Raw genomic sequence first — 12,924 nt, 5'->3', positions numbered from 1 at the left:
GCGTAAGTATGTGCAACATCATAGATCTTGGGTGGTGTAAGTTATGTCCAAAGATGTAGATACTGGGTGGTGTAAGTATGTCCAAGGATGTAGATACTGGGTGGTGTAAGTATGTCCAAGGATGTAGATACTGGGTGGTGTAAGTATGTCCAAGGATGTAGTTACTGGATGGTGTAAGTATGTCCAAGGATGTAGGTACTGGATGGTGTAACTATGTCCAAGGATGTAGATACTGGGTGAATGGGAACTATTCAAGAATGCTGTGAGAAAGTGTACACCATTTGAATGTGTGTTTCTTGTTACAGTTACGAGTCGGGTGTCTTGGAAGATCCTAACCATCATGCACCAGACGATCTCTTCCAAATGTCAGTACTTCCTGAGAAAGCACCAGACAAGGCAGAGCGTCTTGAAATAGAGTTTAAAGCAGGTATGCATGATAAGGTGTGCAAAGACACTGGAGAGTTTCCTATAACCACGTGTAACTTTCATACCAAGTGGAGAGCTTAATGGCCTGTGTTAGGTCTTTGTTGTTGTTAGAGCATGGAAGTATGGACTATGGGGTGTTTGTTGTATGTACTGTGTGGACATAGCAGGAGATGATCTACCACTACCATAGATATACCAAATGTTTAGACCCTGTAGGAAGTTCGAGATAGTCAAAGCACATATGTTATTAAGAGATGTGTTGCATGATTAACTTGTGCAATTCGATATGGATTTGTTGATACTCTCTTTCTGATGACTGATCATGACTCAAAGATGAGCGAACATACCATTTTGATACTGTGTTTAAGGGTCAAGATAATCCTCAATAATCTCTAGAGTAGACGTTCTGATGTATTTCCTGTTGTACCCCAGTCTAAGTAAACTTAGTCTCAGTGTATTTCGTTACACTCCACCACTGAGTCTAACAAAACCTAGTAGAAGGTCACGTCAGGTAACCTTTGAGCAACCAATGACGGTCCAGTCAAATGCGAGACGGTTAAATAGATTTAGTCAATCAGACAACGGCTACTATTTATGGATCAGAGGGACTTTCAAAATATTCAGGTCACCAACACAGATCTCTCCACAAACAAAAATCAGCATATAACACAGTTATTTGACCTGCAGTATATACGCTTAGGGTTTTCTGTTGACATGGTTACCATTAGCTAATATTTCCGCAAATTAACATCTTTGAATATTGTCAAAAACACTATTTTCAGCGACTGTTTACTCACCGTTGTCATGGCAGTATGTACGCTGTGTGCATCATCCGGAAGCGATCATACGCTAAATAACATTCGGAATTGTTCGGGTACGAACCTTTTCGAGATAAAAAGTTCATATGGTATGTGCGAATGTGCATTTTCGCGATTTGGTAAGTTGTGTTCTGATTGGTCAATATCAAAGGTTACCTGACGCGACCTCCCATAAGGTGTTGTTAGACTCAGTGGTGGAGTGTAACGAAAACTACTGAGGATAAGTTTACTTAGACTGTGTAGTACCCAGGATGCATCTCCAGCTAGGAACTGATAATTATGTTACCTCCCTCTGTTCACTTTTTATCCAGTCTATGCTGGGAAGGTGACCTTACCAATTATAACTTCTGTCATAACTCACTGATTAAACATGGCAACACAGTTATTGCAGAGGTACCGTGAAAGAGGTAGAAGAACTGATTTCTTGCATAGAGTATTTTAGTAGTTAATTTTGTTGTGTAAACTTGAGTTGCACAGTGAACAAACCTTTGCAGCTGCTGATGCCATCTTAGTTCACACTGGCAAGTTTGGTTGTACCAGGTTATCAGCAGTGACTGGTTACACTGAGAAGGTGTAGGCAGAATGGGAGATGATACAGCAACCAGGCCAAACGTAGGCGCATCCAGGGTACTAGTGGAAATTTATCTGAACGTACGTACATCCTGGAGATTGTCAAGGGTGAGATGAGATCGACTTGTATGGTAATGGTTCTACACTGAATGTAATTGTCAGGTGTACCAGTGAAAGTGAAGAACTTGGAAGATGGGACAGAGAAGAGCACCCCCTTTGATCTCTTCATGTACCTCAACAAGCTTGGGTAGGTTCACATAAACCTTCAGGTCACCTGAGGTATGTTCACCTTAAACTTCAGGTCACCTCAGGTAGGTTCACCTTAAACTTCAGGTCACCTCAGGTAGGTTCACCTTAAACTTCAGGTCACGTCTGGTAGGCTGACCTTGTTAATAGAACTACTTTTGGAATGTTCACTTTCTTAGTAGAACTACCAAGGTGGTCTCACTTTAATAGAACTACCATAGGTAGGTTCACTTTACTGATAGAAAACCATATGTAGGTTCATTTTGTTGATAGAACCATCATAGGGAGGTTCACTTTGTGGATAGAACTGCCATAGTTAGGTTGTTATCTTTAGTGTTGAATGCTTTTCTCATGTATCCACATACAGTATATTGTGTGCCATCAGGAAGTGAATGAACATCCTTGCATCATTGTGTAGATCTATTTATTGATGTAAAATACATCAAATTCCCCAAGTTGACACAGGTATATTTCACAGCTTTAGTAAGCTGTTGTCTTCCAAAAGATTCCAGATGTATAAGGTTGTCAAGATTTATTGTATGTCTCTGTCAGCTACTTACAAATAAGTATTCATTATTCTATGACACTGGATCTAAATATATCTTTGGACGACAAATTTTTAAAAATTTCTGTTTAAATATGTGGGCAGAAAATATATTTCAGAGAAACTTCTATCTGTTTATGGCAGCTGTTATGGATGTTTCTTCAAGATTTATGTAACATGCAGTCACATAATAGAGGTCATCTGTTTCTGATTGTGCCATAAAACGACATTCATAAATGTATGTTCAGTTAGCTTTGTGTGTCTATCCAGAAATTTCAGAGATGAGCACAACTCTCTCCCCAGCCAGATGACACTGTAAAGATGATATTCCATTTGTCCTTGGGCGTATGTTTGTAACTGATGTCCTTTGTCAGTTACTTATACTCAGTGTTACAGCTTTAGTTACTTGTTGCTAAAATTCCAAAATAGTGAGCATTTTGTTACTGTCACATGCAATTGACTGTGATTACGTGAGTGTTGTATTGATTTCTAATCATTTTGTCCCAGGATGTTTACCAGGCCAATTCTGCTATTGATTTGCAATCAACAAGTAACAGAACACATGGCTAGATTGGTTATCATGTTTTGATGTATGGCCTTATTGGATATTGGCAATTATTGGTGATAGGTGCTTAGTGATGCCATCAATATACCAGGATTGACAGACACAAGCTGAGTCTCATGCAGGAGTTACTTCACAGTGACATCGTTTGCTGTGCATATTAGTGCTTCATAATGGTACATCCTCCTAAACCTGAAGTTGGTACATCAAACTGAAATTAGCTGAAATTAGCTGTCAGTAAAATATGTAAGGTGCTGTGACCTTTGGAAAATAGTCAAACTTGTGAATGGTGCATTGATCTCCATTACATGTACTTGCAAAAAAAGGGCAAAAGATGAATCACACTTGGCCATTCATGAGGCTGTTTCACAAGACTTGTACAGCAAGGAGATCCATGAAGGAGGCCCCAGTCTTGATACCCATTATAACCAGACCTTTTTTCAAATAAGAAAACATCATCTTGATGGGTTTAAATCTTTCTGACATCTGACCTAAAACAGAACAAGCATAACACATTTCCTGTTAATCCAGCTCTGTTTTCAGATGATTCAGAAAGGTTGTCAACAAAGCTTGAATAAAACTTGGTTTCACCACTTCTATCCTCAGTCTCAACAAATCCTCTGAACATTAAAAGACTCCCCACACACATCCACACATCCACAGACACACACAACCACCCACACACATACCCACCCACCCAAACAACAAGTAAGATCATTTCTAGGTGGATGGAGAATCCATGTGCAAGCTAAGAAGAGGGTTTCTTTGTAAGTGGGATAAAATCCCTCGGACTCATTTGGTAAAGGTAGATGTATGATGAAAGATTTTAATGTCGTCTGGTAACAGTCTTTCTATGTAAAGTTTGAGGCATATCATTCAACGCCGATAATTGCTATCACTTGTTTGAGTATAGTTGTTCCCTGTGTAACTGGGTTGTTTTTAATGAAACACAATGGATGTCATATCTGTGATAATATTTTTATGTATGATTATATATGGAGGTTTAGTAAGGAACATTAATCTCCTTTGAACAAAACACATATAGTGATCAAATAAAAACGCAGTGAACAATCCATTTAAAAAATATATGGAAAAAAAAGTTGGGGGAAAGAAAGAGTATATAATGTGATAAATTTATCATTTTTTCTTGTGAAGGTTCATTATGTGGAATCAGTCATGGATTGACTGTCTTTGTTTTTATGCATACATTCATGAAGACGTATCCCTGACAGATTCGGTCTCACAGTGTCACCATAACCGTGCCTGCAATAAACAATCAAAAGAAAATTTACGACCTTTATTGACACAACCTGTGATCAATCATATTATTGCAAGGGACACTCTGAAACCAGCGCTTGATGTCAGAATGTGATTAACTGTGTAAATGGTATTGTTTGCCTTAACAGATCCTGTAGTTGTTGTTTAGCTGAGCATGTCAAGATATAATTCTGGGATGTAGTCTTAACAGCGTTTACCTTTCCACATTCGATGATGTGGGTGTACAGTCAAATCATGAGTCGATGCTACAAGTGAGTGAGTTTAGTTTTACGCTGCTCTTTGCAATATTCCAGCAATATCACGGCGGGGGACATCAGAAAATGGGCTTCACACATTGTGCCCATGTGGTGAACCGAACCCGGTTCCTTGGCGTGACGAGCAAATGCTTTAACCACTAGGCTACCCCACCGCCCCCTTGATGCTACGAGGCTTAGTGAGGCATGTTTTCATCAGAAATTTAAGGTCATATGAATTGCTGGACAGCTTAGTGAGTGATGCAGTCACTATTAAAACTTGTTACTGAGTGTAAGTGAAGATGTCAGTGTTGTGCTATCAAGGTTTGATATGCATACAGTCAGGTGAGGGTAACTGTGATGTCAAAACATGAAACCTGGTGAAGTATACATAAAATATTGCCAAACTGAGCTGAAAGATTGAAGTGTCATAAAATCAACAAACATTGTCTTACAATAGTTTCCACAGTCCAATGTCAATCTGTAATAAATTTGTTCACCATTGCAATACAGTAATCATTGGGAGATGAATACTTACTGCAGTGTATTTTGACATTGACTGAATTAGCTACAGCGTCAAGGCGTCAGTAACATCAATATTAACGACATCTTCAAATAAATTCAAGATGGATTGGATTTCGCCTTCGTCTGAATGTGGTTAATGCAAGGGTTTAGCCATTGTACCTATAATATGGTGTTATTGTAGTATGTGTCAACTTATCACATGGTCTTGTTCTCTTCAGGGGCAAGCATGGTATTGGCCAGGTTGACCTGGTGGAAAACAGATTCATTGGCATGAAATCAAGAGGTGAGTTTATTGATACACAGGTAATATAGGGCTGAGTCACATGGTGAATATAGCAATACAGGGGTGGGCATGAAGTCACCTGGTGAATGTAGTGGTATGTAGGTGGGCATGGAGTCACCTGGTGAATGTAGAAGTATGTAGGTGGACATGAAGTCACCTGGTGAATGTAATAGTATATAAGTCTGCATGAAGTCACCTGGTGAATGTAGAAGTATGTAGGTGGGCATGAAGTCACCTGGTGAATGTAGAAGTATGTAGGTGGACATGAAGTCAACTGGTGAATGTAGTAGTATATAAGTCTGCATGAAGTCACCTGGTGAATGTAGAAGTATGTAGGTGGGCATGAAGTCACCTGGTGAATGTAGAAGTATGTAGGTGGGCATGAAGTCACCTGGTGAATGTAGTGGTATGTAGGTGGACATGAAGTCACCTGGTGAATGTAGAAGTATGTAGGTGGGCATGAAGTCAACTGGTGAATGTAGTAGTATATAAGTCTGCATGAAGTCACCTGGTGAATGTAGAAGTATGTAGGTGGGCATGAAGTCACCTGGTGAATGTAGAAGTATGTAGGTGGGCATGAAGTCACCTGGTGAATGTAGTGGTATGTAGGTGGGCATGAAGTCACCTGGTGAATGTAGTAGTATATAAGTCTGCATGAAGTCACCTGGTGAATGTAGAAGTATGTAGGTTGCCATGAAGTCACCTGGTGAATGTAGTGGCATGTAGGTTGGCATGGAGTCACCTGGTGAATGTAGAAGTATGTAGGTTGGCATGAAGTCACCTGGTGAATGTAGAAGTATGTAGGTGGGCATGAAGTCACCTGGTGAATGTAGTAGTATGTAGGTGGACATGAAGTCACCTGGTGAATGTAGTGGTATATAGGTGGGCATGAAGTCACCTGGTGAATGTAGTGGTATGTAGGTGGACATGGAGTCACCTGGTGAATGTAGTAGTATATAAGTCTGCATGAAGTCACCTGGTGAATGTAGAAGTATGTAGGTGGGCATGAAGTCACCTGGTGAATGTAGTGGTATGTAGGTGGACATGAAGTCACCTGGTGAATGTAGAAGTATGTAGGTGGGCATGAAGTCAACTGGTGAATGTAGTAGTATATAAGTCTGCATGAAGTCACCTGGTGAATGTAGAAGTATGTAGGTGGGCATGAAGTCACCTGGTGAATGTAGAAGTATGTAGGTGGGCATGAAGTCACCTGGTGAATGTAGTGGTATGTAGGTGGGCATGAAGTCACCTGGTGAATGTAGTAGTATATAAGTCTGCATGAAGTCACCTGGTGAATGTAGAAGTATGTAGGTTGGCATGAAGTCACCTGGTGAATGTAGTGGCATGTAGGTTGGCATGGAGTCACCTGGTGAATGTAGAAGTATGTAGGTTGGCATGAAGTCACCTGGTGAATGTAGTAGTATGTAGGTGGGCATGAAGTCACCTGGTGAATGTAGAAGTATGTAGGTTGGCATGAAGTCACCTGGTGAATGTAGTAGTATGTAGGTGGGCATGAAGTCACCTGGTGAATGTAGTGGTATGTAGGTGGACATGGAGTCACCTGGTGAATGTAGAAGTATGTAGGTGGACATGAAGTCACCTGGTGAATGTAGTAGTATGTAGGTGGACATGAAGTCACCTGGTGAATGTAGTGGTATATAGGTGGGCATGGAGTCACCTGGTGAATGTAGAAGTATGTAGGTGGACATGGAGTCACCTGGTGAATGTAGTAGTATATAAGTCTGCATGAAGTCACCTGGTGAATGTAGAAGTATGTAGGTTGGCATGAAGTCACCTGGTGAATGTAGTGGCATGTAGGTTGGCATGGAGTCACCTGGTGAATGTAGAAGTATGTAGGTTGGCATGAAGTCACCTGGTGAATGTAGTAGTATGTAGGTGGGCATGAAGTCACCTGGTGAATGTAGAAGTATGTAGGTTGGCATGAAGTCACCTGGTGAATGTAGTAGTATGTAGGTGGGCATGAAGTCACCTGGTGAATGTAGTGGTATGTAGGTGGACATGGAGTCACCTGGTGAATGTAGAAGTATGTAGGTGGGCATGAAGTCACCTGGTGAATGTAGTAGTATGTAGGTGGACATGAAGTCACCTGGTGAATGTAGTGGTATATAGGTGGGCATGGAGTCACCTGGTGAATGTAGAAGTATGTAGGTGGACATGGAGTCACCTGGTGAATGTAGTAGTATATAAGTCTGCATGAAGTCACCTGGTGAATGTAGAAGTATGTAGGTTGGCATGAAGTCACCTGGTGAATGTAGTAGTATGTAGGTGGGCATGAAGTCACCTGGTGAATGTAGTGGTATGTAGGTGGACATGAAGTCACCTGGTGAATGTAGTGGTATGTAGGTGGACATGGAGTCACCTGGTGAATGTAGAAGTATGTAGGTGGGCATGAAGTCACCTAGTCACCTGGTGAATGTAGTGGTATGTAGGTGGACATGAAGTCACCTGGTGAATGTAGAAGTATGTAGGTGGGCATGAAGTCACCTGGTGAATGTAGTAGTATATAAGTCTTCATGAAGTCACCTGGTGAATGTAGAAGTATGTAGGTGGGCATGAAGTCACCTGGTGAATGTAGAAGTATGTAGGTGGGCATGAAGTCACCTGGTGAATGTAGTGGTATGTAGGTGGACATGAAGTCACCTAGTCACCTGGTGAATGTAGTGGTATGTAGGTGGACATGTAGTCACCTGGTGACAGTAGTAAGTAGTAAGTACAAGGGTAGGCATGAAGTCACCGGATGAGAAGTGCCTCAGGGAGGAAGTCACAACATGAGATGTGCTGATGAAGTCGGCACATTGTCATATATTACTACAATAAAATATAAAAGTGTGTTGTATTCAGGTATCTATGAGACACCAGGTGGCACCATCCTGTTGGCAGCTCACATGGACATTGAGGTGTTCACGATGGACCGTGTAAGTAACATTGTTATCTCTCAAGTCTTTTCTTCTTGTATTGTCTGAATCTACATGTATCCATGCATGTGACCATGAGTGCACAGCAGGTACTTGAAGTTTTTAACATGAGAACTGAACTTCTGCTATTGTGTCAATGGAACCTGTGAACATCAGGATAGATTTATCTACAGTAACCCATGGTTGTCTTAAGAGGCGACTGACAGAAGAGTGTTGTCAGGATTGCTGACTTGGTTGACACATTTTTGTCATCTTGCAATTGTGTTGATTGTTACCCAAGATGATGTTTACTGGATTGTCTGGAAAAGGCTCAATTATATACTGACTGCTGCCATAAGGCTAGAATATTGCTGACTGTAATGTAAAACCAAATTAAATCACTTTCTCATTATATTTATGGTGAACCATTGTTTTTGTTGTTGTTGCATATTATGATGCAGCTATTTGTATCCAAGGCTGTATACTGATCTTGTCCTCATGGTTTCTGCACTAGCTGTGTTCCGTTTGCAGGAGGTACGAAAGCTGAAGCGGGACTTGGATATCAAGTTTTCAGAGCAGGTCTATCGAGGTATGAAGTAGATCTGACATGATGTTCAGACCCTTAAAGACATGTCGAGCTGTAATGATGTGTAGAGCTGTCATGACATGTAGATCTGACATGACGTATAGAGCTGTCATGATGTGTAGACCTGACATGACATTTAGATCTGACATGACATCTAGATCTGGCATGATTTGTAGACCTGACATGACATGTAGACCTGACATGACGTGTAGACCTGACATGGCGTATAGATCTGACATGACATGTAGAGCTGTCATGATTTATAGACCTGACAAAACTTGTAGACCTGAGATGATGTGTAGACATGACATGATGTGTTGATCTAATATGACATGTAGACCAAACATGACGTGTAGATATGACATGATGTGGAAGACACTGAAGTGTCAACAGAAGCCAAACTGAACTTATGAAATGCTGTTATTCATTCACACTGATCTGCCATTTGGTTCTGAAATAGTGAACAAGAAAAGAGTGATTTCTGACGTTTGACTGAAAATGTGATTTGGACTATGATTCCAAGATGTTCAGATACTAACCACTTATGAACACTTATTTCGCATTTTGGCATATACACCAAGATAATGTATTATTAGAAAATGTATTAAATCAAAACCTGTAATTCCAGTTGGTTTGAGTTTGAGTAAGCAGGATGTGACAGATTTGTGTTTGTGTCCCTAAAGGCTTCTGGTTCAGCCCTGAATGTGAGTTCACCCGATTCTGCATTGCCAAGAGTCAGGAGCATGTTGACGGAACTGTCACTCTAAAGTTGTATAAGGGGGGTGTACACATCCTTGGACGAACTTCCCCACTCTCACTTTACAATGCGGAACTGGTCAGGTATAGTTCACATCTGTTCTCATGTTAAGCTTGTAATGTCAGCTGACGTGTAGACATTGATGGTGCCATGTCACTGTGGAGAAAAATATTGAGATAAACTTCTAATGTCAACCTGAGAAAGTATTCAAAACATAATGTGCCATTGATTACACGATGCCATTTAGAAAGTGGTCAAATGCAACAATGTCATATTTAGGATTTAATTTTCTTAGTAAAGAACAAATTCTAGTACACAAAGTCAGCCGCCTAGCCCGCGTGGCCAGGAAGTCGCGGTGGCTGAGCGGGCTAGGCAGCCGACTTTGTGTGCTGGTGATTAGGTGCCTGACTTTGAGGGTGCGGGTTCAAATCCCGGATGAGACTCAAAACAGTACTAGAATTTGTACTTTACTAAGAGTAAGTGAAATCCCAAATATGATATATGTTGCGCAATGTGCCACTGTTTGGCCTTTAGAAATAAACTTCTGGACAATATTCAAAAGGGTCACAAGGCCTTAAATGTACTTTCTAAAACTGGATTACGTGTTCCTTGCAATTAGCTTGCATTATAATGAAAATAAATACACCTGTTCATGTAAACTGGAGAAATAGTGAAGTGAAGGCCTTGCTGCTTGAGACGGTAGGCTTCTGCTGTCATATATTACATGATACAAATATGTCACAAACATACGTGAATGTAATGACACGGCCATCTTGCTGCCTTTTCCAGCATGAACGTCCAGGGGGATTACGAGCCAACAGATGCAGGGGGCTTCATTAAGATCAATGCTCTCCGGTACGTACACACCCAGGCACACACAACACATACAATCACACACTGGTACATATATGTTGTTCTGTTAATTCCCTGGTACTATGCACAGTTCCTGTTGCAAAGCTGTGTGTTTCCCCCACCCACCATCCCCCACTCATAGTCGCTCTCATCATCAATATGTAGTCCCCACTCACAGGCTAAAGTCCCTGTCATAGTCTGTATGTTGTCCCCCTCTTACAGGCTAAAGTCCCTGTCATGGTCTGTATGTTGTCCCCACTAACAGGCTAAAGTCCCTGTCATGGTCTGTTGTCCCCCACTCACAGGCTAAAGACTATCTGTCATTGTCTGTATGTTGTCACCCACTTGCAGGCTAAAGTCCCTGTCATGGTCTGTATGTTTCCCTACTCGCAGGCTAAAGCCCATGTTATGGTCTGTTGTCCCCCACTCACAGGCTAAAGTCCCTGTCGTGGTCTGTATGTTGTCCTCAGATACTTACTACAGTTTAAATCATGACATGTTCTGACAACTATCTCCATGGTTACAGGTTACAGGAGTATTGCCGTCTCAGACAGAAAGTGACGGACCAGAAGTAGAGGAAGAGTCAGCCCTTGGTCCGCTGAGTCAGTGTTAGTGTAGCTTCTAGAACTTGAAACATAGCCTTTATTAAGTGACACATGCTGCCGACTAACAGAAATCTACACATTGTCCATGATAAAGATAGTTGGTCCAACGTATCGGTGATGAGAACACTTTTAACTTGAACTTAACATTGCTAGAACCCAGATAGGATCTAAACTGAGCATTCTCATGTCTGTTACCATTCCAGTGTAAGTCAAATGTGCAGCTTTGGCATGGAACCATGTCATCTGCATTGTACGTGGGACCAGGTTGAATACCAGCTGCATGTGAGCAATGTCGACAGCATGATCTGGGTGGGTTGTGGATCCTCACTGCCCTGGTATCAACTCTAACACTTGGTTTACTGAGTTTTTAGTGGAATAGCAAAATGAATATATATTTTCAAATGCTTTTTAACAGCCATTTCATAGTAGTTATTATTTTTTTATTGCATTATTACTGAATGGATAATATTATTATTGTTGTTATTGTATGGTTATGGTGTTAGAGTTTGAACATGTACTCAAGGTTCATAATTCATTATTTCATCAAAATGGATTTGCTGGGAATCCTGAACCTGGAAAATTCATGTGAAAAAAACAGTTTATCATTAACACTTAGAATTGTTGATGCTGTGGATGATCAAAACACATATTTGTATGACAATCAGTGGGTTCTGTTTCCTAACATCACCACTATTCTGTGTCATATATTGTTCCAATAAACAGATATGAAAATCTACTATTGTGTTTTGGCATGTATCTTAGGGGCAAATTTCCTTGTCTTAGTTACAGAATTCTAAAGAAGAGAGAGTGAATTTAGTTTAATGCCACTTTTAGCAGTATTCCAGCAATTTCAGGGTGGGGGGTTGGGGGGCACTAGAAATACTGGTTTCATATATTGTTTTCATGTGAAGAGTCAAACCCAGGGCTTTGGCATGCCAAACAAATCCTTTGACGACCAGACTACCCCATCTAAAGATAAATCAAACAACACCCCAAGTGTGATACCTCAGGGGCGAGTAGTGTGATACCCCAGGAGAGAGTAGTGTGATACCTCAGGAGCGAGTAGTGTGATTTTGCTATTTCAAGATTTTTGACATTTTGATTTTTCTTGGTTTCCATGGAAACAATTCGGACTTTGTCTCAAAAGTGATCTTCGTTTTCGGAGCACCACTTGAAAACTTCATAATATCTTTCCGTAAAACATGGCAGATACATGAGACAGATCATGAAGTGGTGCTGTTTCCTATTAACAGAATTTTGGCATTTTTAGTTTGCATGGTTTCTATGGAAACGATTCGTACTTAGTCTTGACGGATATGAGAGGTAGACCCCAAAGTGGTGACTTATGCTGTTTACAGACTTTTTGACATTTATATTTTTCTCGGTTTCCACAGAAAAGATTTGGACTTAGTCACAGAAGGGTTGGATGGGCTTCGTTTCCGGAGCACAACTCGAAAACCATTTGATATCTTTCAACAGATCTTGGCAGATACATGAGACAGATCTTGAAGTGGTGCCTTTTGCTGTTTACAGATATATGGCATTTATATTTATGATTGCCATGGAAGCGATTTGAACTTACTGTGAAAAAAAAACATCAAATAAATGTCAGATGATTTGTCTTTTCAAATATGTTTGGGGAGGGGGGAAAATGTCATCTTCTGATGACTCTTGTTGAACGATTAGGGAGCTTAGTTATACCAGGGATACTCTAGAACAGGGAT

At 40.7% G+C, this 12,924-nt stretch overlaps 2 protein-coding genes across 4 annotated transcripts in view; one reads left to right on the top strand and one right to left on the bottom strand.

The window, feature by feature from the left end:
• The window catches only part of LOC137273719 (argininosuccinate synthase-like), a 38,555-nt gene extending 26,619 nt beyond the window's left edge, over positions 1-11,936 (top strand). For all 3 annotated transcript variants that reach the window (XM_067806522.1, XM_067806523.1, XM_067806524.1), the window contains 8 exons: positions 306-427; positions 1,977-2,061; positions 5,421-5,485; positions 8,348-8,421; positions 8,932-8,989; positions 9,670-9,826; positions 10,533-10,598; positions 11,122-11,936. In XM_067806522.1, the coding sequence (XP_067662623.1) occupies positions 306-427; positions 1,977-2,061; positions 5,421-5,485; positions 8,348-8,421; positions 8,932-8,989; positions 9,670-9,826; positions 10,533-10,598; positions 11,122-11,170 (676 nt within the window). In that variant the 3' untranslated portion in view covers positions 11,171-11,936. The remainder of the gene's footprint in view (positions 1-305; positions 428-1,976; positions 2,062-5,420; positions 5,486-8,347; positions 8,422-8,931; positions 8,990-9,669; positions 9,827-10,532; positions 10,599-11,121) is intronic.
• Positions 1-12,924, bottom strand: part of LOC137273720 (cubilin-like) — a 493,514-nt gene that overhangs the window by 109,764 nt on the left and 370,826 nt on the right. The window lies entirely within an intron of this gene.

Source organism: Haliotis asinina, chromosome 2 (assembly GCF_037392515.1).
Source record: "Haliotis asinina isolate JCU_RB_2024 chromosome 2, JCU_Hal_asi_v2, whole genome shotgun sequence".
NCBI classification, from domain to species: Eukaryota; Metazoa; Mollusca; class Gastropoda; order Lepetellida; family Haliotidae; genus Haliotis; species Haliotis asinina.
This window is presented reverse-complemented; position numbering and strand designations above follow the sequence as displayed.